Below are 26866 nucleotides of genomic sequence, written 5' to 3'. Positions count from 1 at the left end.
GTGCGGTGGTAACCTGTGATTGGATAACCTTAGTGCGAAAATTAATCGCAAAGGACAGATCGTATAGGCGCGATCGACTTGTTCAATCTCAGAAATGGTGTCCCTGTTTGATCGACTGTATCATAGAACACACCTAATCGTTCAGAGATGTGTGTAAAAATATTCAGCAATTCAAATGAATTTAGATAATCCCTTTTGATTTGTTTGCCGATGTTTTTAATTCGAATGTATGAAATTATGTTAGCAATCATATCGTGCGAATAAGGAATTCTTGTGACATAATAATCGTTATTGAAATTACTTTCGATCCTTACAAATCCGTGTTACGAGTGTGTGACAAATATTGTTATATAGTAAGAAAAACATAAAACAGGAAAATAAAACGTGAATTACAGAGATCGTGAGAAACTGCTAAAGGCAATAAAAATAATTCTTTAGTTTGCCGCACCTCAGCAAATTTATTGATCCAATTTAGATTTCAACAGCTTAAATTACCACTATAAAAGGCAACTTTCCCTCACCATTACAAGTCATGAATATCGCAACAAAATTTTGCTCCTGTATTTCGCTGTAACCTACTCTGTATATCCTGGTTCGAAAACTCATTCACCGTTTCATCTGGTTGGAAGTAGACCAACGATTCCCATTTTCCGCGTTCATAAATTCACCATCTGAACGTGAAACGACACTGGGCTCTGGGTGTATTTACGAGGATACACGATCTGTGCGGAATTAATTAACGGAAATGCGTGGGCGTTAACGAGGTGAGTGTGCTTTTGACATCGGCACTCGTTAATCGCTACCATTAAGAGTCGATAGAGATCGTCGATAGGCTCGATCTCTCGTTGGTCCAAGGTTGCTTTCGCCTCGTATGTTATCGTCTTATAATATCTAGGTACCGCGATCAACTCACCTTGGTCCGTAATCCGGTGATATAGAATCTGAAAGCGCGGACCAACTATTAATTAAAGCATTTCCGATTCGTGGAGATCGCCTCGTTAGTTCACGTACGTGAAGAAAGCCATGATTTAAGGACTTCTCTCTTTCTCTCTCTCTCTCTCTCTCTCTCTCTCTCTCTCAACTTTCCAAATTATCAGTATCTATATAGGCGTAATAATCCCTCTTAATGTGAATAAAAGCTATTATTTCATAGAAATTCGTAATGTGAATGGTTAGAGAAATGTCGAGATGTTGGAGATAGTATTCGGTAAAAATAATAAAAGAGTATTTTAGATTAAAAAATTAATCCTTCTGATACGTGTAAAATGAAATTTTTTACCGTTAACGTTATACAATAAAATATTCAAAGTTTTTCTTAACTCCTACTCTTTCAACTGTATCCATGAAAGTATGAGTTTACATAAAAATCCGCAGTCTAACAATAATCAAATAAGAAAGAAAAGTTAATGGATTACTAAAAGGTTTATAAAAAGAATACCAAAGTGGCCTTGAAATGTAAAACGCCTAAATATGAATGAACAAACAAACACTTTGCCAAACTCTGTGAAACGAAACACCCAAATAATAATCGCCCACTTCATATCCATTTTCCATCCGCTCAGAGACTATTACAGGGGGTTAGTTGGTAAAGTCTGGCTAACTTCCTGTTCCGTGTCGCTCTGCCGGTCCATTGTCTAGACTGGCGGCAAAAGAGAAGCTATTTCTTCATGAAGACACAGTGGCCTGGCATTCTTGCCCCGACACAAAAGAACGGGGCCAAAATATATCCGCAAAGCCAAGGTTAAAATCGATGCAGTAGTCGTTTAGCCGGAGCTACCTCGGTAGACGCTGGTAAAATAAGGAAAAGGGAAACGAAAGAAGGGAAATAAAGGAGGGACATGAAGCAGAAGCGGAGTCGTCGAGGGGTTGAGGGTGGAAAAAGCGCAGGAGAGAGAGATTCTGCGTTTGGCAGATCGTGGATATTGGAAGGAGGCCCGACGAGGTCATAGAAGACGATCTTAGGGTTGAGAGCTTTGAATTCGTCCTTATGCTACTCCGAGATTCCTTCTTCTCGACGACTTTTGCTCGAGCAATCACATTTTGCTAACTCTGGCACAGGCCCGGGTGAAATTTATTTGAAATAATAATTTTTGAGTATAGCAGAATTTCCATTTATCCGAACTTATCGGGGGACAAACAGTTTATATAATTGGAGTTCGTACAATAGCAACTCACTAATTATCCCCACTATCTGGTATTTTTCGTTCGTATAATAGAAGCTCAGGTTCAGATAAATGAATTCAACCAACAAAAGTTCAGTTAATCGGGCATTAACTAAAATTTCGTTGAGATAGGCGGAGTTCGTATAAACGGTGTTCTACATTATACACAGTTTCATGAAAGTATTCGAATCTTTTATGAATTAGTATATTCCATGACATTATGGGTGTTTGTTACACTTCCACGTTTTGAAATTTCATTAATACTATCGTGTTTGAAACAGACCTAAACATACGTGTATGCATAGAAATTGCAAGTACAAAAGTATATTACGCACAGAGATCGTAAAGGTATTTAAACAGTCGATTATCCATTAATTTATAGATGTTGATATTCAGTGCGATCATATACGTTTACAATAAATATCTTATAATTTCTACATACTATTCTTATATTCTATATATTAAGCAATCTCAAACATGATAAGATACGAATAAATGTATGAAAATACTTTATCGCAATTAGATTCCTCTCTTGAATGTATAACAGTATTATGTCACAATTAGATTTCCAAATTCGTTCACAATTCCCAAATCAGGCGACCCAGCGACACGAATCTGAGAGGTTACACGTGCCGACTCATCCCTCCGCGTGTAAGACATCAGTTCCAGAATTGACATGGCGTCACGTAGCTAACAACCCTCGGCGAACGTTTCTATTATCGAGCAGGGAGGCTAAAATGCTACTGTAACGAGGGCAAGCTTCTTGAATTACGCGGCATGCCGTGCCGGCGAGATTAACGTCTAGTAATAACAAGCGAACGAAAGTCAGACAAAGGGAGAAAGATAGGCGAAGTGAGATACACTCTTGTTCGTAAGTATTAGGATACTCGCAGAAAGCGACGTTAACTTTAGAAATGATTGGGAACTTATTAAGACCTATTACAACTGTTATCTGATTCGAATCTTGTGCAAGATCAAAATTAGATATAAAATCTTAAGATTGATAAAGAAAATCTCATCTTTGCGTGTAACATCTCTCGGTCGTTCTAACAAATCTCAACATTTGTGCTATTGAATATTTTATCCTAATTCCAAATCCTAATTCTCTGAGTTTTGCATCTAATTCATAACACATAACATTCGTGATACATAAAATTTTTAATTCATATTCGTCACTTTTCTTCTTGACAATTTTATAAATAGTTTTTACAGATTGCGTACTTACTCTCAATCACTTAATCCTGATGAATCAGTTAATCACTTGCCTGATGAATTTAAACGAATTACCACGTCTTATATGAAACCAAAAAATATCTTAAAATTATGGCCGAGAGTGTACATGGACTTGAAGAACGTACACATATAAGAAACGATAAACGATGCTGCGGCTGGTAGGTGCAACACGGACCAAAGATTCCTCATTAGAGGCACGCGCGTGGTTATCGGTTGCTCAGCGTCTATCGAGTCTCTAGACTTGGAATTTAATTGCTATCCTGGGCTGAAGCAGCTTCTTGAAGCGCCACGCTGTCGAGGATTACGATGAAAGTTCTACGAGGCAATTACCTCGTATTTTACCTCGTCCAGTGCAACAGTGACATAACTTAAAATTTCCCATTATTCAATAACATATCGCTCTTTGGTGTAGATTATGAATGTTAGATACAATTATCTTAAGATTTCTGATGTCAGGTGTACGTACATTACACGGATGTTGTAATTTTCGTGCTTTTTATTTGTAAACACTTTTTCCCACATTTTCGTTGTATCTCTTAATAGAAAAATATATCTAGAATCCAAAGAAAGTTTTTCAAAACTTCCACTATCCTCAAAAACACTGTTCCAGTTATCCATCTTCCAGAAACTTATTTACCGAGCCACATATTTTTCCAAGAACTAAACTGAGAAACCTGAGAAAAAAGAAAGAAGAAGAAGACCAGACCTACACTTGTCAGACTGCTTCAGGAGCACTTCATCGATTTACAAATTTCTGTACCTTCAACTCGCTACTCTTCTTTTTACGATCTCAGAATAGTCTCACGAGTTATTCCTATAAACTATGCTTTTCAACGAGGTTCTGGATATTCTCCAGCAATCTCCGTATCGCAGGAAATCGAACAAAAATTACCAGGAATCTGTAGAACGAAGCAGACATACGAGGAGCGTGTCCACGATACACATAGTTTGTTTTTACGAGAGCTCATTTCCGACGAAAGTTCCCGAATCAATTCGTCGACGGCGAAATCCGACAGAAAAGCGGAAGGAGTACAAACTGGTCGCCCTGTCGTTTCTATGTGGGATCGTTACGGTGCATTCAGGAGCGTAGTAGCGGCTGGTGCACTGGGTTTTGCCTGATCGCTTCGAAACTTGAAATAGTTTCAGTGAATAAGTTGATCGCGACGTGTTACGTGGTTGGAAATCAGAGGAGTGTGTGAGAGATGTTTAAACCTGGCCCGAGTAACGTCATGTCGTTTCTACGCTGTTTAATTTTGACAAAAAATCTGAAAATCCTGTAAAACTTATGTCGGATTTGGAAAAAGGTTAATTATAAGATTTATAAAAAATATATGATACTTGATGATTATTTGTGATTGACGAGAAATGGTATTTTTTGGGCTTGTTTTATTATTTTTTTTTATATATTTCTTATTTTTATCTGATATCGAGAATTATTAAAGGTTACTGTATACGTAAATATACAAGTAATGGATTGGAATTAATTTAGAGTTCGAATTACTGCATTTGATCGAAAGTTATACGGCAGATTTTTCATCTTACGTAACAGAGATTCGCCCCAACGAAAATTATTAATCTCCGCTTCCCTCTTAATTCGCGCGCCAATGAACCGAATATACGAGGTGTCCTCAGATAAATAGAGACTGGCCCCAGGAATTACGAAAATAATTGGAATCTTGGAAAGTATATCCATTCGATGAACATAAATGGCACAAAAATTGTTGATGTTACTTCTGATGAATTTTGAGCAAAATATTGAAATTCTGCACAAGTTGAAAATCAATTAAGCGTTAATCTATTTTAAATGGATATTTGTATACCTAAATACAAGTACCAGCATTGTAACTACGCGTTTAACCTGACGAGTAATTTTGTGCAAATAAATAACTGAGCCTCTAAAATTGATATACTTTTGATTACACATAATTGAAATAATTACGATGCGAGGTAACCACGCAGCCTGTTTAAGTTCTACCTTTTAATATTTCGTTTGCATGAAAGTCTACCGATAGCGCGATAAGCATAATTAAAAGATTCCATCGGTAACAACCTCCTCAAACAAACTTCTTCAAACTCGAATCTATTTCCTACGAAATAGAACAAAAATCAAGACCTAATTCGCTTACTAAATTCCCTTACAAACGAAATTCATACAAATAATCAAACAACGTTCGTTATTGCGTATATTTTATAAATGAATCTGTTCGTGATCTACTTTCATGTAAAATTGATTTTTTAAATAATATATTAATATGCCTTTAAAAATTCATTGGAACCCCAGCTCGAATTCGATGCACCCTAACGAAACGTTGATTCGTTCTCAATTGGCAGCGATCGTTGCAGCTGCACTTGAAATATCCACGTCAAAGTGTCAATAGACAGAGAGTAGCAGCAGCAGCAGCAGCAGTAGCAACGATGATTACAGCCCCGAACTCGACCACGCGATACCTTATTATGTAAAAATGACGTCGTTGATTCGATGCACGCGCGCGACCGTTCCCATGGTGGCGATCGCGCGTGCGTGCGACTCAAGCTTAAGCTTCCACCGGGGAACACCTGATAAACCGCGCGACATTTCGAAATGTCAACCTGATAAACACGATGACGATCTCTGCCACGATGTTCTTCTCACGGAGACACGAACACGGTCGCGGAAACTCGTTTTCTTACCTTTCTGTTTGTTCAGATGAACTGTAGAGAGTATAATGCAATATGTTAATGGACTTTGGACGTGTATAATACAGAGAGGAATAAAACGAAGGAACAGTTAAATATTTTAGAGCGAAAGAGAATAGAAATAGAGAAATTCGTTGTTCGTAATAGTCTATACAAAAGATTAAATGGATTTTTGCATGCAAATTACCAATTAACCGAGTTACTATAAAAGTTGATTTTCATTGTAAAATAAATCTAGTTACAAAGGAAGGAGAGTGCCAAGGAAAAATATAAATAACACTGTTTCTTTAAGGTTTCTCTGTCTTAATAAACACTCTGTTTAGAAATGTGTGGCAAGTATCTGGTGACTTATTGTTAGGAGTGTACAACACAGACTGTACGTAATAGTTTTGTACGTCAGGTAAAATGAGAAAGTTCAGCGAGGGTATTTTATAGTTTCGCAGGCACAAAATGCATAGTCACATAATTTCAGACAGGAAACAAGAAGTGATTAATCAAACTGTACAAAAGACGCCAGAGACAGTCATTATTGCATTTAATGTTGAAAATATAGAGCGCTGCGATAAATTAATTCAAATAAAAGCGCACTCGTAGCCTGGTTAAACTCGACTTATCCATGAAATCACGTAAGCTATCACTATTTGCTATCTGAAGGGGTTGGCAACAGCATGACGGCAATTATATTTTATTATAGAGATCAGAAATATAATGAAAAATAAGCTCAGAAATATATAGATTTCGTTTAATTGGTAAAGATATGTATATGAAATATTTAAAGCTTACAATAGTTAAAGAGTAAAATAAATTTCTATTCATATTCTATTTCCTCAATGATATACATAAAAATCTAAACTTGGATAAACGCACATTTGAGAATGCACTTGATATCCAAACACTTCTTTCTTATTTGCAGAAATTTCCATGTAAGACCTCAATCCCTTCAATTTATTCTCGATTATCCGAAACACGGTGTTAGGTATACTTTTTCTGCCAGGACGATTAAACGGAAGTCCTCTTTCTTGTTTTTAAACCGGTGAAAGTGTTGCTTCGGGGAAATCGATCGGCGCTCGAAATAGAGGATGAAAGAAAGAAAGAGAGGGAAACGTGGAGGGTGAGGAGGCTTTTATCACGCGAACAGCAGGCGGATCGCTGGATAAGCCGAGATTTCGTGGTGGTAATCGATACACGCGGTGTAGAGCCTCGGCGCATGAATTTACACGGGGATAAATTTAGCGTATAGCGATTTGCATGAGCCGCGGTGATAAGTGCCCTGAGCTGCCCCAAGGAAAATGCAATGAAGCCTCTCTTTTTCGCTCGCACCTGAGTTTCCGCGGTTTTCCTCTTTTCTTAATTGCGACGACGCGTTCTTTAAAAGTTTCCCGTTTCCATGGCCATAATTCCGGCCACATTGAATATTTTACGCGATTTTCGCGCCGCGACAGTTGACGGCTCCATGATTTATCAAGCGAATATACGCTCGAACCAGTTGGCGATTCTGCGGTCCAGGAATTTTCATATTCACGCGGAGGAATTAAACGTTGTCGCCATTACAGAAGCGCCATCCACACTTTTCGCTTTATTTGAGTTGGAAATAGGACGAATTCTGCGAGTGTTGTCCTTAGATATGCGAGAGAAATTTTATTAACACATTAATGGCTAATGATGCGTTTAGTAAGTTCCTCTTTGGTTAATAATTAATTTGATGAGAACTTAATACGTGAATTATTATTAGCAAATTATTAAAACCTTTCAGGATTATTTTATACTAAAGAGAATCCACGTGCGTGAATGTATATGTGTGTGTTCAATATTACAAATTAGATTTCTTAATTATTTAAATTGTATTGAATCAGGTAATCCTGAATAAATATCGATAAATTATTACAACTTTTAAAATGCTCCTTATTTTAAAAATAATATTCTCTCTTTCTCTCTCTAAAAACCTTGATTTATACATCACTATGGTATCCAAATAACCATATTGAACTTGATTCTATCATTGTCTTTTTCTTTCATCAGTCAATTATTCGATTAATTCCCTGGCATTGAGTATTTTTTACCATTTCACCGATCTATGAGATATCTTTCGCCTTTCCTTTTGTTCATATCGCGTGTGTATGATACGAGTTCTTTTTCCTTCTTTTTTTGCTGTTCTATTGTGATGTTTTGCGCGTGCATGAGAAAATATGCCGCGCCTACGTGAGAATAAAGCGGGCATTTTTGACTGAAATTGATTGTGCCGCGGTGGCGCGCGCTCGGAAAAAGGAACAGGATGAAGAAAACATCCCTCCAGCTAGAGAGTGGCAAGGCGGTGTCACGCAACTGCATTATCACGCCGAACGTATTTGTCACGTTGACGTTTCCAAATCGTGACGCGTGGAAATTTTTCATGCGCCCAAGTGGGAAATGCCGCACCCCGGGAATTTCGCGAGATTTCGAAATTGGCTAGCCCACGTATCGCGTCTATTGCGGAAATGAGCGTTTTAGAATCTTTCGCTATCATCCTTCAATCACGGAATTCAAGATATCATTTCTTCAAACGAAACTCTCTTTACTATTTTCTTTTATATACACGTGGTGTTTCTACCTTTTACAAGGAAGAAGTAATTCTCAAATTCGATATGTTACCCAGAAATTCCATGTAAAAATCGTCTTTCCGTTTGACTTTAGCACTAAACAACATTAATTAAGCGAGACTAATATTCGTTTCTTACAAAACGTATTCTCAGAATCTATCAGTTCTCTCTTTCCTTTGCCTTCCTTTACGAGAATTCCATTAAATATCGCTCGTTCGAACAATAAACCACAAAGAAAGAACATCGTGTTAGTGGACAGAAAAACAAGATTCGCGACGACAACGATTCTTGGACAATGCCTAGGGGCTTTCGATCGAAATGACGCGCATCGTGTCACGTTCAATTTTTACCGCAGCTTCGTGGTACGCGTTCACCATAAAAATCGTTCCCTTGTACCATGAGAGATCGAACACGGCTAAAAGGAAGCTCGAAAGCTGCGTTAACCTTTAGAACGTTCTGAAGAAATCGGCGAGAAGAGATCGAGGGAAAATCCTGCACGTTCGTTCGACCGCACGGACTGGTTTCTGACTGAAGAAAAACTACGCAAGACCCGACAAGAAGAAGCCAAGGGAAGAATACCACCCACCTCGACCACCACCGTAGCAATACGTGTACTCGTTATAGTCCATGGACGGCCGCTTGAGTAATCCCTCGCTGGGCACTAGGTCCAACAACGCCGTGGGATCGCACATTGAGATGAACTTTCAAGTTTCTCCGTCATCGACGAGTCAACATTATCCGGTGCATACACTTAATGAGTTTTCTTTCTTCTTCTTAACTTCTCCTACACAGATTTTTAGGTAGAAGAATGTGTCCGTGACGAATTTTTAACGTAGACAAAATATTGGGCCACAAATTTTTAGTATATATATATATATACATTTATATATGATTTCTGAGAAGAAAATTTTTACTCGCGAATTTTTAGCATAGTCGAATTTTTCTTATCCGTGAATTTTTAGTATGCAATTTCTAACGTAGACAAATTTTTCCTTCACGAATTGTCAACGTAGATAAATATTTTGAGCGCCGTCGGTAGTCGATGGTTGCTATACTACCGCAGTTTTTTTTCATCATCGACAATAGAACATACTTTGCTTGTAACACAATACGATCATTCACTGTGTCGCTTAATTTTTAATACAGATGAATTTCCTTGGAACACGATCCTTTTTCTTCATTAAGAAAAAGCACTGCACTTTTCAACACGTCGAACTTGATCTTCTGTTCTCTGCTGATTTTTAATACACAAGAATGTTTCGATTTTTTTAGCGTTGTCAGTTGTATCAAACGATCAATTTTTGCATTAAAAACACAGGGTATATATATAGAGAGAACGCGTAGGAGGTTTAAAAAGCAAAGGAGAGAATTTTGAGGTTCGATGACCTTCGCACAAATGATCCTTCCGGTATGGACTTCAAAGGGATCGCATTGGTGAGACGTCGATGGATAACGTCGACGTACGACAAAGTAAGTACACACGAAACTCTGCCACGAATCCTAAATTAAACTTGGTCGTCGCGTGTTCGCGTGAAATACGACGAGCTCGTGGAAAGTTGCGAGCGGAATTGCCCTCGTGCACCTGTTATACCTTGCTTCCAGCGTGGACTCAAAAAATTCCACCTTTCTCGTCTCTTGTTGCTTTTCTTTTTTTTTTTTATTCGGATCTTTTTTCTCTCTTAATTTTTCAAAAGTCAAATGGATCGCCACACGTGCTTCGAACGCTCTCAAAATTCTTCGAATATTTCTCTAAGTTTCTTTCCGTCCGAACGAATATTTCGAGTACTTGCGCGAATCTTTCGAACTTTCACGTAAATTGTCACAGCCACTGTTTTAAGGAACTTCTTTTTCTTCCAACCGAATGTTGCACCATACAACACTATTCCAAGACACCAACAACGAGATAACACTTTTAATCACGTTTCTTCTTTCATTGGCAACGTATCAGCGGATCTCTTTGATTCAGCGATTCGATGACCAATCGTTGTACCTTGCACGTTTCCAATAAGGGTTGAAAGTTCGCAGTGCCGAAACTTTAACTGATCAATAACCCTGACACGTCCTCCGACATCCAAATTCCTATTTTCCTTTCCTTCACTTCAAAAACCTTGCAAACTTCACTGTATATTATGACAGAAATATCTTTCTCCTATCACAAATCTATATGTTAAATTTTCAAAATTCACTAAATTCGTAACATTGACCAGCAACGTTGAACGACACTTATCTCTACTAAAGGATCAATTTAACTACTTTGTAAGTATTTACAAAGAAATATATTACGGTTAGTCGCATGTTGTTGCTTTGAGTATATCAATCTTTCGAGCGTAAGGGATGAAGATTCCCTCCGCAAGGTTTGCACACGACGCTTAAATAGAGGACGATGCGCACGCTTGCGCGGTCACTGACAGACTGAGGAGACAGGGCCAGCCGATGACTCCCGACACTGTGGCGGATGGAGCCGAGGAAAGGAGTGGGGAGGAGTAAACGAGCAGCAGGGAGATCTTGCGGGGTGGGGGTGGTTCGTGTAGACTGTACGGTGTACAGTAAAGGGTAGGGAAAGGTGGAGGGGGAAGCACAACAGCCGGTCCTCGACGATCACAGCAACCACTACTTCACTGATGCTGCAGTGGATTCCATCGGAAGACGCTTTCGCTCTTTCCCTTTCTTCCGACGACACCGTGCGTTTTCTTGCTTCTTTATCTCACCTCGTTTCGCTTCCTTTTTATTGTTTTTATTCCTGTTTATTTTTCTTCCTTGAATTCCTTTCCTGTTTCTTCCTTTCTACGTTTCGATGTTGTTATACGCTTATATAAACGTGGCACTATGTAATTAATGCTTGTTAACTGCTGGCACAAAGTCGCGTGGCTTTCAATCGTGAATTTTTTTTCTTATAACTCATCAACTTCTTTCCAACGTCGTTTGAAAACAATTTCGTGTCATCTGCAGTCAACATGTTCAAATGTTTACACTGTGGATAGACTTAAATTGTTAAATTTGATCTTGCATATCTACATATATTCGAAATAATAATACTAGTGGATACGATTATTAAAACGTAACGTGGATGAAGTAAAGATAAAAGTTAAGATTGTTGCAAAGGAAGAGATGTTTCATAGTATCTGAAAGTTTTGAAAATAAAGAGTCGGTGAACTACTTTGGAGGAAGATTTAAGCAGAAGGATCCGGAAGGGACCGAGACGATTGTTTTTATAAGAATAAATTTCTGTCGGTCAGAGTGAAGATGGGTCGTGTCTGGTCGATTTAAGAACGCCCCCGCAGCGGCTACGATAAATTGACTTGTCGCGAGTGTTTAATTCGCTTAGTATCGTGTGAAGCTTTGTGTTTCGTATGGAGTGATAAGAATAGGTGAGATAATTATGGAACTCGTGACGATATGTTCTAGAAAGTTATACTAGATTTGCAATTTGTGTGTTCGAATTATAAAATCGAATTGATCCCATAATAAAATAATAGAATATTTTAATAACAGACAGAGAAATGTTACTTGTATATTTTCTATCGACAGATTATCAATTTGACGAGAGCTGCAATTATAACGCTGCGGCAGCCATGAAAAAATATAGTAATTTTTAAGCGAACAGAATTAAAAATAAAGGTATAATTTTTTATAGCCTTTTCAATTAGAAAAATATTGTACGGTCTTTTATCTTTACTTTTCTATTCTCTCAAGCGATGTCAATCACCGTCACTTCCCATGATATTATTGTGTGTTGTCTCTTGCTTCTAACAATACATGGCTTTTGTTTGTTTATCGTTTATAATTTAAAAACAAATAAAGCTTCACGATTTACCATATTGTTCTTGTTGCGCTATTTTTCTTTTCGGTGTTCAACAATACGACAATCAAAGCATGAAAATCCTGTGCGTTTGGTGTGAAAATATATTGTCATTAAAATTGAAAATTTACAAATTTTCGCCGATTTCTCTTTTAAATGTTATCGAAAATAACAAATTTGCATCATATAGTATATAATAAGATATATAAATAATAATATATCATAAAATCATGTTTTGTACATAGATTTCACAAATCCATTATTCCATTTGTCAAATAAAAAATAACAATCTAAGATAATAATGTGCTTATAATTCGTGTTGTATTCTGTATCATGGAATGTACAATTTACAACAATACAGCAATATAATTAATATTGATGACTCCCAATTTTACATTAAAGTTCCTTCAAAATACGAACACAAAGAGTCAGAGATTCTGTCGTATGTTTAGGAAGAAAATTGAATGTTAAATCTGAATTCGAACCAGAATTCTGTTTTTCAAGATAAATCACGCATCTATTTTAACCAATATTATTTACTTTACAAAAAAAGCAGGGTGTGTAATCCATCTTGCGATAAATCAAAAAATTTTCATGATAAAAACATACCTTTTTTTTTAATTCAATTCCAGTGACTGCCTATCACAGTTCAACGTCTAATCAGTCGAAAAGTCTCGTTTCCTCGAACCAGCGAGGACGAAAAATCGTAAACAGTGTTTTCGACGAACGACCACATGGATAAGGTTATCCACGACAAACGGACCGACGATAATCTCGTTTCGAGAGTTATCGCAGTCATTTGCCTATTCTCGTGACACCGTGCCCTTCTTATTTGCCGAGACAAGCTTCTCTTATCGAGTAACTTGTCGTTCCGATAGCGTTTCTCTTCTCTTTATGCGTCTTTGGACATACTGATTTCAAAGTAAAAAGATCACGAATTATAGTTACTTGAGGCAACAGAAATCATTCAGGGAATTCACACTCGACTTAATGCCCTCGTAATGTATCGCAAATTAATGGCCGAGTGGAAGAGAGAGAGAGAGAGAGAGAGAGTTAACGAGTGAATGGTTAGCGTAACGAGACTTGAATGGGCCTCTGGGCAACGCGAATGCTCGTACGTAAACGGACCAAGTATTGACAACGCGGAACGATAGTTCCCCCTTTTTCTCTTCCTTCTTCTATCAATTTACGCATTAAATATCAAATAGTGTAAAATTTGCGCTGATTATCAAGGAAAGGATATTATGAGTATATGTTTTATATAGAATTAAAATTGTGCGATGAACATAAATACGGTACATAAATGTCTAATTACGCGTCTTTATCAACAGGAATGGACAATACTTTTATTGAAACTCTAGTTCTTAATAATTACGGAAATAAATAAGGTATGCTAGATTTAATAATAATAACATATTTTTTACAACGTTGCATAAAACGTTGTATTTCAACAGCTGCATAAAAAGTATTCCTATGCGATGTCTAACGAAGCTTTCTTCTAATTAAGCTCAAAATTCATTTCTATAACACGAATATTTTTGAAACTAAATTCGCGTCTTTACATGATACAAATTTTAACGTGTAAAAATAAAAATGTGCAAATATTGTACTAAATTTGCGTTAACGTGGAATAAAATTTTCCAAGTATGCAACAAATGAAAATCTCACATAAAATATCCGTTTTCATCTTAACTTATTCTAGTCAGAATTAATTTAGTATCTAAATAATTGTAGTTATTTTAAGTAGCAGCGGGTACGTGTTCTAAAACTACTCTGCTTGTTTCTTAGAGCACCTGACAGGAGGATATTCCCGTTTCTCGATCACCTGTCCGCTTACGACCAATGCTTTTCTTGCATTTATAATTGATTTGTGTCGATTTGGCCGATAGTCTCTAAAGATCGGCCAGCGAACAGACTAATATACATAGGAACGTATAAATAGATAAAGTCGATTCGCGTAATTATATTTGTAAATGGGTCAGAACGATAAGAAACCGGATGTCGTAAGAAAAGGCGAATTGCTCGTATAATTTATGAGGTTCGACAGAAATGATGGGGCTCTACAGAAGCTGATTGTCTTGGGCGGAACTGTATTCCATTCCTTGATTCAGAAATTTCTTTCGTTTTTATTCAATCACCATCATTCATGAATGAACTGCTATTACATTCAGATGATTTCCTTCGAACAAATCGCAATATCAAATAGAACGATCGACAAAAATCTTAGAGAACTAATTAATTATTAGATTAGTGTATATTTTTAACTCGGATTGCGTATAGCTTTTCAACGACTATTTCGTTCCATTATGCCATATTTATTAGTGTTATCAATTTCAGAATTCTAAAAATCTTTACAATGGGGCTGTTACAATTTGTTTATTCACAAATCTCTTTAAAATAGTTGTCTTCTTAAAAATCGATTATTAGCTTCAATTACTTTAACCAGGTCCGGAAATTGCCAGTTTCTATCTTTGACTATTTTCCCAGTGTCGTTCTGACGCAAGTGAAATATACAGAATATACAAGGACATGTTTGAGATGCGGATTAAAACAAATCAACTTCGCTTGTTTACCGAATTCGTGAAATCTTTCGCTGTCGATATTTAACGAACAAAAAAAACCGGGGATAAAATAAAAAAAAAAGCAGAGACAGAATAAATTCGTATCCACCGCAGCGAGAGATTGCGGGAAAATTTTCAATTTTCCAGGAGAACAGTACTGCTGGCCGATTTTCGTTCGCACGACCCAATTCTCCTTTCCTGCTGTTTTCCTCGGTCACGGTTCTGCTATCGTGACAAGGCCGACCTTTTCGAGAAGAGAGTCATATTCATGAAACAGGATGATCGTTCTCTACGATTAGAATACGCGAGAATTGGATATTCTTCCTCCTTTTTCGTGCATTTGCTTCATAGCGAGAGACGAATCGACCTGAATGAAGGTTAAATTGATAACTTGGTCAGGAAAAAATAAAACGCGATTCCAAAACAGAATTGTATGGATTGATCTTGACAACGAGATCTCTTCCGTCTGAGTTAATTTTTCTGTAAAGAAACTTTGTTTTCTTAGAATACCATATTTTATTTGGATTATTTGTTGTCAATTTATCTAACGGATGCATGTTTTCAGATTAAACAAATATATTTGTCGATAGTCAAATAGAATAGAATAGAATAGAATAGAATAGAATACAATAGATAGAATTAGTCGAGTATTTATAAAATTGCGTCGACGCACCATGTGCACGAATAACAGCGAATGTATTCATACATCCAAACGTAATGCGTCAAGTATAATCGCGAATGTAAATCGCCGAAGGTTATAGACACAGAATCTTGGATAACATTGCACTCCCTAAATTATTAATCTTAAATCTTGCGCAAAAAATAGCTTATGGATGGCGGCATGGATGAAAAACCGCACGATGTAGCCTCGATTTCCTCGTGAACATCGTGAATTCAGCCCATCGTTGGGATCTTTCTTAATGCATCAGGTTCCGGCGGGACCGGTGGAGCGGCGCTTTAAGAGAGGTTTCAGAAGGGTCCGTTATTACGCGTGTTCTTCTCGCGCGGACTCGCACATTACGCTCACGGAACGTGTTTATCCAAGCCGGCGGCTACATCGTGGCGCGACGTGTGAGGAAATTTTCGAAGGCTTCGAAAGGAAAAAAGGAAGAAATCCTCTGTGGCCCTTTGACCGGCGAAACAACGCAATTGAGAATCGTGTCGGGCAACGAGGAAGAGTCGTTGCCTAGAGCTGCGTAATTTACGAACCAATCATTCTCGTATGCAGATGGTACGAGCCCGAGGGTTATACGAGTTCGAACCAACAACCCTTTTTCCAACGTTCGAGCCTGCTCTTCAGCGTCATCACACACGACTTAGCCGGACCTCCCGCACGGTTCAACCGTGCTTCACAGTTTTATTGGCTTAACTCACTATTTTACAGCCGATAGTGGATTAAAGAGATTAAGCGCCTAGCTGGAGGGTCGTCCGTGCTTCCTATAGAGACATAAACTGGCGTAGATATCGAGGATTACTACTATTTTCCCTGGACGTTTTTCTCCTTCGTTTTTTTTATGTTTCACGTTGTAACGAGTGATCTGCCAGTGGCTTGCATACCGGCTTCGAGGCGTGGTCGCGATAAAAAGTCGATTTACGCTGATGCACGTGGCCATTGCCGAGGTTTCTCGAGATTTTAGTTGCGTGTAATGGTGATGGCTGCTGGCTGGTGAGGACGCGTATTTATGTTTTTCTGAAGATTTCTTTACGTTTGGGTTGTACTACTGACGAACTTCGTGTGTACCATTTTTGGTGACTCATTATAGTCACTGGTATTACTCGCAAAATACTATAATTTAGTCGTGGATGAACTACAATTCACGAAAGTCGGAATTGTTGACTAATAACAAGGGCATTTTATCGTGGATGTTAGTTTATTTTTGGATGAAATATCGCCCACAACTCTTTGATACAACATACTTCGTGAAAATCAAAATTGTTGATTAATAATATCATTTCTTTTTGGGAAGGCTTCTCATTTTTTTCACAATATGATAGGAAAAACAGGAAATTGATTATTAAAACATATTGATTATCAAAAACGCTATGAAATTTATCTTGAAATAAAGTTTTCTTTAAATTTATCTTTATTCGATGTTTATGAAATTAGAAATGACGATTATAATAACTTAATCTAAAATTAATCTAAAATTTTCCTTTTGCTTTTGCTATTTCTATCAACCAAGGGAATAAAGTCATCCGATAGAAGCTTCGAATCAGAACAAGGAAACTAAGATTGCTCTAGCCACGTTGTTCGCAGAAGAAGAAGAAGAAGAAGAAGAAGCAGAAGTAGAAGAAGAAGAAGTTACCGGAAAGATAAATGGAATCGCGATGGCCGAATCTTTTATCGAGTTCAAGAAAACGTATATATACGTTTATATATATACATATACATGTAGTTTCTATCGGGGCTGTGTAACGTTCCATAGGGTTTTGCTCCGTTCCAACTTCATACATTTGTCGCGTGGTACACTGACGCACAACTGGAACGCGGCAAGAATCTTCGGGAGGAAACTTCCGGGGCACGTCCTCGTCATGCTTCATAACTGTTAGTCTGGTTAAACGCGGTGTTGCCCGCGTAAGAAGATGGCCAGCTAGGTTGAGTTTCCTTAGTCTTGTGTGAACAACTTACGACCCTAAGTGAAGCTTGTATATAGAGGAGAAAAAATGTTACGCATAGTTGCACCGTGAGTAAACAGCTGTGCAAATTATGGGACAAGTCGGAAGATTAATCGTGCAAGTTTGGATGGTTTACGCGAAGGTTTCTTGGAATAAATTATGGTTAAGCTGTGTCGATTACCGAGGCAGCTGCTTTTAGATTTAATTTTAAGCCGAAAGAAGCGTTTATTTGGCGTTTATTCATTTTCACAATTAAATAGCAATGGAATTATATAGGAACGGTATTGAAATTCGTAATAGTTTCTGTCATCGTTTGATTTGAATTTCAATACACCATGAAACTTTTACAGCGACGTAACGAAACACGTGCCCGCGAAGCTGGAACCACTTCTTTTGTCAAGAGCAATACGGGTAATCGATTATGTTATTGGTTTGTGCGAAGTGTGGCCGCTCGATCGAACATCTGGTTGCCGAAGATGCGTTTAAAGGATTATTCTGTCCGCTGGATCCTTCAGCCTCCGGGATGATACTTGCAAAGTCACGGTGAACCTGTTCGAATTACCCGTGCTACTATTTTTCTCTAGGATGGATGGCAGTGACTGGCAGAAAATTACAAATCGAACACAGATTGAATCCCCTCTTACTGATGAAAAAAACGTTTTAATCCTTTGTACTCTTCCCCCTTTTTTAATCGTTAATTATCACGAACAATTATCTTTGTTGATAGAATATTAAAATATAGAATAGACTTCTTGCATCGTCCCTCAGTAAACTAATTCATTCGAATAGAAAAATCAAAATCACTGAAAATAAAGTTCACTAAAAAGAAATTTTTCTTGACTCTCCTCTAGCGATATGAAATAAAATGAAACAATCGAATCTCCAGCTTAAGCCCATTCTTGCTGTGAATGGAAAAGCGTGCAACGATAGTTTCGTTCGATAATACACGAAAATCTCGGTCGAACCCTTAATACGTTGTGAAACGCGAAGAAGCTCGAGCTGCTCGGATTCGCTCAATGGAACTTTCGTCTTCTATGCCATCATAGGAGGAAGAAGAGAAGCAGTGAAGGAAGGGAAACGAGGATGGAAAATTCTCCTGAAGGACAACATTGACCGAGTAGAATGAAAGGGGTGGATCCACTCTTTTCGAAACCTAAGCCGTACATGGTAACGTGTTCCTTCTTCTGTCGTATCCTATATCTTCAACCATCATGATTTTCATTCTTTTAGATGGGCCAGCACCTGTACCTGAGTACAAGTACGATCGTATCGTCAAATTCGGTATTTGGTGGCTATAATATGTGCAGTAAAGATGAATTCTGATATTCATTACAGAACAATTAAACATTATCTAGGATCAAATGTATAAAATCAGAAATACCTGAAAGATATAAACAAAATATATTCCTCAGATATTAACTACGTTCTTTTCCTCAATAATTTACAGCTGTATTGTGATAAACAAGAATTTTGGAACAAAAAATCGTTTAAAATACCGCCATGCTACACTACTTACTATCCTGTTTCGTCATGATGCGTACAAAGAAATAGATGCATCGCGCCAGGTAGAGGCAAACACATATGGAACGTGTTACGATGAAAGAGAGGGGGTTAGGTTTACGAGGGTGAACGCCTGCCATCTGGCCGATGTGCAATCTGACTTACTCCTTTTTTTATGTAATCCCAGCCGTTTCCCAATCTGGGATGAGAAACTCGTTCTTGCCTAGCCGTTCCTCCTCGTCACTCGTCCCTCTGGCCACCAGACTTCATTCAAGCCGCTGTATCGCCGCGAAAATCGAATTCGGAATTCCCTAGCTCGCATCCTTTTTTCACCCCTACTCTTTCGCGTAATCCTACGTGAGAATTCTTCCTCTTCTGGAATTGCTTTTTGTACTCGGATTTTTACACCGTCTTTCTTCTTTAAGGAAGAAGCTATTTTTGGAAGACTCACGATCCCTTTCCGCTTTTTCTCTGTTTTCCCTTATCTAGCAGAAAATCGTGGAAAGTTATACTTTCAATTTGTGGATTTAACGCAATTTAAATTATTAATCCAACGGTACAACCCTTTGATACAATAAACAAGGCGAGTTAATAGAAAGAGGAAGAAAGAGTCTGAGGAATAAAAGTAACAGAAATAAAGTAGATTCGTAGAGCACGTCAGAAAGACAATAAAATAAATAGTTAATCGTATATAACAATTATTCCGTTTTAAATAACAATTTATAAAATACCTAAAGTTAAAGTGGCTTCATGTAGATGTAAATGTAACGCATTTTAAATTTAAAACGTCTAAAGTTTCGAAGGTTTATACAGACATTCGTGATTGACTGTACACGCGAGAACCACGATCAACAGAGTGCAATTTAACCAAGTGGATATTTTATAATCTAGCGAAATCACCGGTCCAATATCCACGAAATAGTAACGTGTCTCATTAAAACCTAACTACCAGCAAATCACTCGTGAGTCCTTTCGCATGGGTCGGTTACATTAATTCGTAATAGCTACTGCGAATCGATGTTCATCGTATCGTGGCGTACGCTAAAAGTGTCGCTGGAATTCTCGCATCGTCGCATAGTGTAACATTTCGGTGATCTGTATTACGGCCAGGTAAAATCATTGTACCTAGGAGATGTTCATTTTTATTAATTACGTGGTACTTTGTATTAGTATAAAACGTAACGTTCAACTGAATGTTACAAATTATGTTATGCAACGTCAAGCAATCGATAATAACGTAAACGAAAATTCCGAGGCAATTTTACGAATTACGAGTTATTTGATTATTTTAATGTGTCGATGACACCCAATTATAAATTTACACGTACTCTTCGAAAGAGAATAGAAACAAGGCGAATTCGCGAACGATCGAGGACGTCTTGTGCTTTCTATGAATTCCTTGTCCTAGCATTTGCCGAAAAAGATGGAAGTTCTTGAGAGAAACCTTACTGTGATTTCCTACCTCTTGGGGATACAAGCGCCTCCGCTCCCGTGGCGAGGCCATAAAGCTCGTGCAAGCAAAATGATAGGCCGGAACTGGCCAGTCGTACAGCTTGAAATAAGGGACGACTAGCATTGCGACTCCAGGGAAAACAATGTGAGATACGGGACTGAGATAAGATCTTCAGTGTCGCAAGAAGAGGAACTGTATCAGGAAAGTTGGAATTCCTTTGGAACAATCGTATTCCATTGCATTTGTGTTGTTAGGGTTATTAAGAGATTTGGTGTCATTGATACAATGCATCAGCGCAACTATTTAAAATAGAACAATACTACCGACACAACTGCGATAGAGATAACTCAAATGCAATGAGATTGAAGTATTAGGTTGTCCGAAATGTTTCTTTCGTTTTATAAGAAAATAATAGGCGCACAATGTTTTTTGTTCCATATTAGTTTATTGAATTATGCACGAACATAATAATAGAAATAGAACGGAATGGATCAAATCTAATTCAATAAAATAATATAAAACAGAAATTGTTGTTCATCTGTTATCATTTTATGAAATGAAAGAAACTTTTCGGACAACCTAATAGATTATTAAAAAGATATCTTAACCAAAATGTCCGAAAATTGAAATTGTATTACTATCAAACCAATCGTGCATAATTAGTAGACAGTGGAAGTTCATGTATTTATGGAATCTTGGAAAAATTTGAAAAATGCATATAATATGAAGATATATATAATATTCAAAATGAAGAAAGTATACGTTATAGTACTTAGTACACTCGTGCAAATTATTGGGAAGATTTATTTGTTGATTTACTTCGAATTCATTGATGATTTTGGATCAAGTTTACCGTATGATCTGTCAACTGCGCGCTTGAAAATGAACGACATCATATACCACGTGTTATTTTATTTGCATTAGGCACGGTAGTACTTGGTGGATAAATAATGATCAATTTCTGTGATCATTTTATTAATACGAGGTTATTATTCCGTTCTCGCTGTTGATATTCATTTTAAACGATGCGATACTGCTAATATTGACTAAGTAAAACTGTGCATTCGTTGCTTTTAATAATAATACGCTCCATTATTGTTTGTAGGGATAATTTAGTTTCGGTAAATTAGTCGAGATTGCGTGTGTACGTTTGTGTATGTATTATATGTGCATTTCGTTGGTAGATACAAATGGGAAAATTGGGACGAAACGTGTGCAGAAACTTATGAATAATCGAATTCTATATTTTATAGCTTCAATGGTATTGAGAACTCTGCGTAATCATATCTGGAATATATTTTTGATAATCTATTCCTAAAATGGTACAAAATATAAACGAAATGTAAAACAAAGGAATGATATCAACGTAGACTAAATAAGAAGTACCTGTATTAAAATCTTGACCTGAAGGTAAAAATAACTTACTATTTACAAGTTTCTTAGATTAAATAAAAGATAGTAAACAAAAGAGGGATGCGCTCTGGCCACCAAAGGAGCGAATCGAGCTACAGAATTCTTCATGGACCACCAGGTACGAGAGATTAAATGACTGGTAACTAAAAACTGGCGAGACCAGTACTTTCGACCTGTCGACAGTTCCAATTCTGCAGATCTTGCTCTTTTTCTTTCGAAAACTAATATGCAGAAATATAACAATATGCTATTACAACACACACTGTCAATCATTAACAGCTTTGAAATATCAAAATTTTCGATTAACTGGTTATCGTATTTTAGTATCTTTTCAGGAATGTCAAAACTATACGTTCTACAGGATTGTTTTACCTGTTAACTTCCTGTATTTGTATCTTTAAGAACAATACGATTAACAATGCTGTTGATACAATACTTTAAGAAACATTTGTTATATTTTGTCATTAATAACAAAAGTAGATTGTCAGATTTGACATTTTTTTAAAAAACGTCACAAAAGATGCTTAAAGCATAATATATTTTATATATACTTCATGTCTTATTTAATTTACTATTGTTTACACAGTCGATAATCGTCATAGTTATCTCATAAAGGGAACGTCATCATTGGATGGTTGAACTGTTTAAACAGGACTGTTCTCAAACTATAGGGTTTGCGAGTGTACACAATCCCAGGGTATTAAGGGTAGTTTGCCACTTTCTCAAAAATCACCGCAAGCGCTAAAACTTCAAAGCTGTTCAAAACGACTTTATCTTTTCTTAAAAATTTAACCTCGTAGTCGTAAAACCTCAATAAAACTACGACCTACAACCCTAATAATACATATATTCAGTGCAACGTATACATACTTGTAAACTTCTTATATAGTCGAAACTTGAAAATGCATTACCCTGCCAGTCCATAATTTAAATACAGGACATGCTATACATGTATACTCAGAACTTGAAGTTATAACGAACTCCAAAATTTTTGAAACGTATCGCATATACATAGGTACATTGTAGTTTTATAATTTATGTATTATGCACCCACGTTGGGTCAGGTATGGGGTTTAAAGTTATAATTTTAGAATCCTCCACGATTTACACTACTTATAGTTTTACATTTACCTCGAGACAGAAAATCGATATCTAATAATTAATACAGCTTATTGGAATAAATTAAAACTACAAACTCTCTGTTAGAAAAAGTATCATAATTTCGTTTTCAATTCATCAAACGTGCATCGTAAACATTCTTAAATATTATCCAACCGACAAACAATCAAACGCAAAATTTCCACTCACGCGAAGCAGCGGCGTGCTAATAAATATTTGCAGGCAGAAAATCGTACGCTTCTTTACGACTGGTGGTTCGTTCCGCCTTGCTCGCTCCTCAGGTACGTTCCTCGAGGCTGACAAGTGCTTGGGGCGCGCCGCGTACTAATGATAACTAACGGGCGTCCGAGAACAAAGGATTGGAATAAATTTTCGGCGGCCGACAATGCGCGGGAGGGGTCTTGCCTTATTTTCTGGCGTTTACGTTAGCCGATGCTAATCTCCGCGCGAGAAACTCGTCCTCGACGGGAGATCGCTCTGCCGTTGCCGGCTTCTTCATAGGCCATCTGACGTCCAGCTTACGAGACCAAGAAATCTCAAACGCTGCTCCGCCTGAATTATGCTAATGCCCTCACCCACGTTTACGTCTCTGTATCTTCTTCTTTTCTTTTCTTCTCTCATCGTTTCTATCAGCGTCGATACGCTTCGAATCGTTCGATCCTATTTCTTTCTTTTCTTTTTTTTTGGGTTACGGTATCCTTTGGAGTCTGCTAGGTTTCATGGGCGATCGTATTGTTTCGTATTTGAGGATGGGTATGATGCTCGTTGAAAAATGTTGAGCACCCACTTATTTGTATTACAGTCGTATCACAGTTGGTGCGGCAAATTATGAAGTTGAAGGAAAGCTTCTAATATTTTTGTGCTTGTTTTTGGACAAATTTTTCTAGAATTTGACACTCTATCTTGAGTACAGATTAACGTTTAACGATATTTCTGCATTTTTGGAGGATTTAAGATTGATTAAGATTAACGCGTGTAACAAGTAACAAATTTTTCTAAAATTCAACGTAACAAAAATCCACCACTAACACTATATACCTCACATTTCCTAAACACCTTAGAATTTTAATTTTCTTGAAATTCTACATTAATAGCCATAACAATAGCTCAGAAGGGTGTCGCGTAAAACTCGCGTGTCCCGTTCCGCGCAGCTCTTCCGCCAGAAATGCTTTCGCGAGTGCAGTGCATTATAAAAGCGGAGGAACGCGGTGTCGCGAACGGTGCATAAATGTCGTTTAGCGAGAAGTTACAAAGATTACTGTCGTGAAAAAGGAGTCCAGTTGAACCAAGGTTCTTCCCTTTCTTTTTTCACTCGTTTTTCGCTCAGGGAAAAAGCCTGTATTCGTCGACATTGCCGGCACATGATATAATACCAGAAAAGGCACGTGACTCACGTGCGAACTTCCAAGGAAACGAATGATATGCTGCGGTCCTCCCTATTCGAGTTTCCTGCACGTTTTACATTTCTGTGCGTGTTCGCGCATGAAATAGGCCAGAAACGGCCGGACCTCTGTTTGCGATCGTGCTACAAGCTTTTCTAAATCATGACTGGCTCACCACGTGCTTACAGAAAAAAGGAAGAACTGTACGGTTGGTCAACAGACGTCGAATTTAAAAAAACCATGCTTGGCACTGAAATTCTTCATCGCCATTTGTAAGGTATTCATCAATTTTAGGTGGAAAATGATGGAATACTTTGAGGATTTTAATGGGGCAAGAAATTGGAATGTTTTGATGCGTTTAAATTGGTGATAGCGTATGGTAGGAATTTTTATGTTACAGAATGAAATTGGGCTCGTCTTGGAGGTAAAAATTGAAGAAAAATGTTTTGTAATAATATATAAAACATATTATTCCAAATAAATAAATATTTAACAATGTTAAATTTTGTGACTAATGTTTCTATATATCTTGGAAAAATTTTATAATATATCTATATTTAGATTACATATGTTTATTTTTATTCGTTGTACAAAATGACAAGGTTTAACGATTCAGTTTAGAATTGTCCTGTATTGTTGGTTGTTTGCATTAATTTATTACATGTGTCACAGATATTTCACTTTTGAATTCCAGGGTTGTGCCACTATAAACGGTAGGGTATCGAATTGAAATTGCAAATATCGTTTACACACGTGCAGATAAACAAATTCGTCATATGCTAAATATACAAATTATAAAATTTCAAATTTGTGGCTGACATACCAATCAGCCAATATTATACGTATCGTCTATACTTATATACATTATTATATTACCAACCTACTCGTCTATTTATATTAATAGCTTTCTTGGTTTTATATCTCACAAACAAAGATATGAACCTTCATTATATTACCTTAAAAATTCAATATTTTGTTTGTTGTTTTCTGCACTGTATTACTTTGTTGAGTAGCTCGTGTTATTCAAAGTAAATATTCGGCTTATTAAATTTGGTGTAACGGTTATTTTCGTAATTACATACGATTTTGATATTTCTTACTCCCACAATGCTTCAGAACTATGCAATATTTATTAATAGACTTTATCGTTTATAGTAAAATATGTAATCCCATCGTTAATACTCTAACGATTTTTTAAATCTACGTTATTATACAATTTCTTCAGCTAATTTAAAATCTGTTTAAACCGAAATAAACACAAAATCTTTCAGCGATATTCCATACGTATGCCACGAAAAGCTCATTTTTCAGTAGCGCGAAAACGAATTCTTTGTATGCAAATCATCATTTCGATTCCATCCCTCGGTTTTAGTCCTGAGACGGTCGAAATTCAAAGTAGCCTCTGTCACGTCTCGAAAACGAACCTCTGCCCCTCGTTTCGTATCATTTATCATAAACGCTTGCATTTATGTATGGGCGTGACTAGGATAATCCGACCGAGTCCCTACGTAATGGATATGGAAATTTATAATTTAATTGCACCGTTGAATAATAAGTCATTTAGCGGTTACGTGAAAACACAGAGCGGCTAGGGATGGGAAAACGAAGTTTTCGTAATGGAAAGCCTCTCCATTCAGCTGGAAACGCATTCACCGTGCGTACACGGGGGCAATTTTAATGGAAATGTAACTCTTCCTCAACTTTAATCGAACATCTTACGTACTCGCATAAATATCACCCAAGCAAAACTTTGAGAGTGACTTACGAGGTTCAAATTTTCTAAGTAACTTAACCTCTTAGGAATAACTTGACTGATAAGCGCGAAATTTACTCGAGTTTATTAATCAATATTCTCGTGCAAACGATTAAGACTTAATGTCTATATGCGTATATGTCTGTACATAATAATAATTAAGGAGGAACGAAGTTGAAATATTCAGTGTTGTGAAACGTAGAAACGTTTTAAAGGTAAGATATAATTAAGTTTGGTACTTTCAGGTATTTCTTTCTTACAAATGACGTTAAGAGATGAGACAGCCTGTTCATTTAGTTTGTGCTTGCGTAAAGAGCGGTTTTAATGCTGTTTAAAGTAAGTTTTGTATGTAAATTTTAAGTTGTATGTAACGTAATATAAAACATAAACCTTGAAGAAGTGAACAGATGTACCTGCAAGAGATAAAGAAACATAAACGTCGAAGAGGTGGGGAGATGTAGGTAATGCAATATAAAGTTTAAATTGAGTTACAAAATCTTTAAGTTTTATCCTTTAAAATGCTTTATGAATAGAAAATATAATACACATATTGATCTTCGAGATGGACTTTTGACTTTCATAGATTATTAACAAATAATATGTATAAATTTAATAATTTAGTA

General features: G+C 37.0%; 1 protein-coding gene across 10 annotated transcripts in view; it reads right to left on the bottom strand.

The window, feature by feature from the left end:
* Positions 1-26866, bottom strand: part of LOC126917584 (teneurin-m) — a 652557-nt gene that overhangs the window by 49062 nt on the left and 576629 nt on the right. The window contains exon 1 of one of the 10 annotated variants that reach the window (XM_050724610.1): positions 9234-11080. The exons of the other annotated variants lie outside the window; for them this stretch is intronic. Within the exon in view, the coding sequence (XP_050580567.1) occupies positions 9234-9339 (106 nt within the window). The 5' untranslated portion in view covers positions 9340-11080. Of the gene's footprint in view, positions 1-9233; positions 11081-26866 lie in introns of those variants that run through there. 10 annotated transcript variants of the gene reach the window in all.

Source organism: Bombus affinis, chromosome 6 (genome assembly GCF_024516045.1).
Source record: "Bombus affinis isolate iyBomAffi1 chromosome 6, iyBomAffi1.2, whole genome shotgun sequence".
Classification (NCBI taxonomy): Eukaryota; Metazoa; Arthropoda; class Insecta; order Hymenoptera; family Apidae; genus Bombus; species Bombus affinis.
This window is presented reverse-complemented; position numbering and strand designations above follow the sequence as displayed.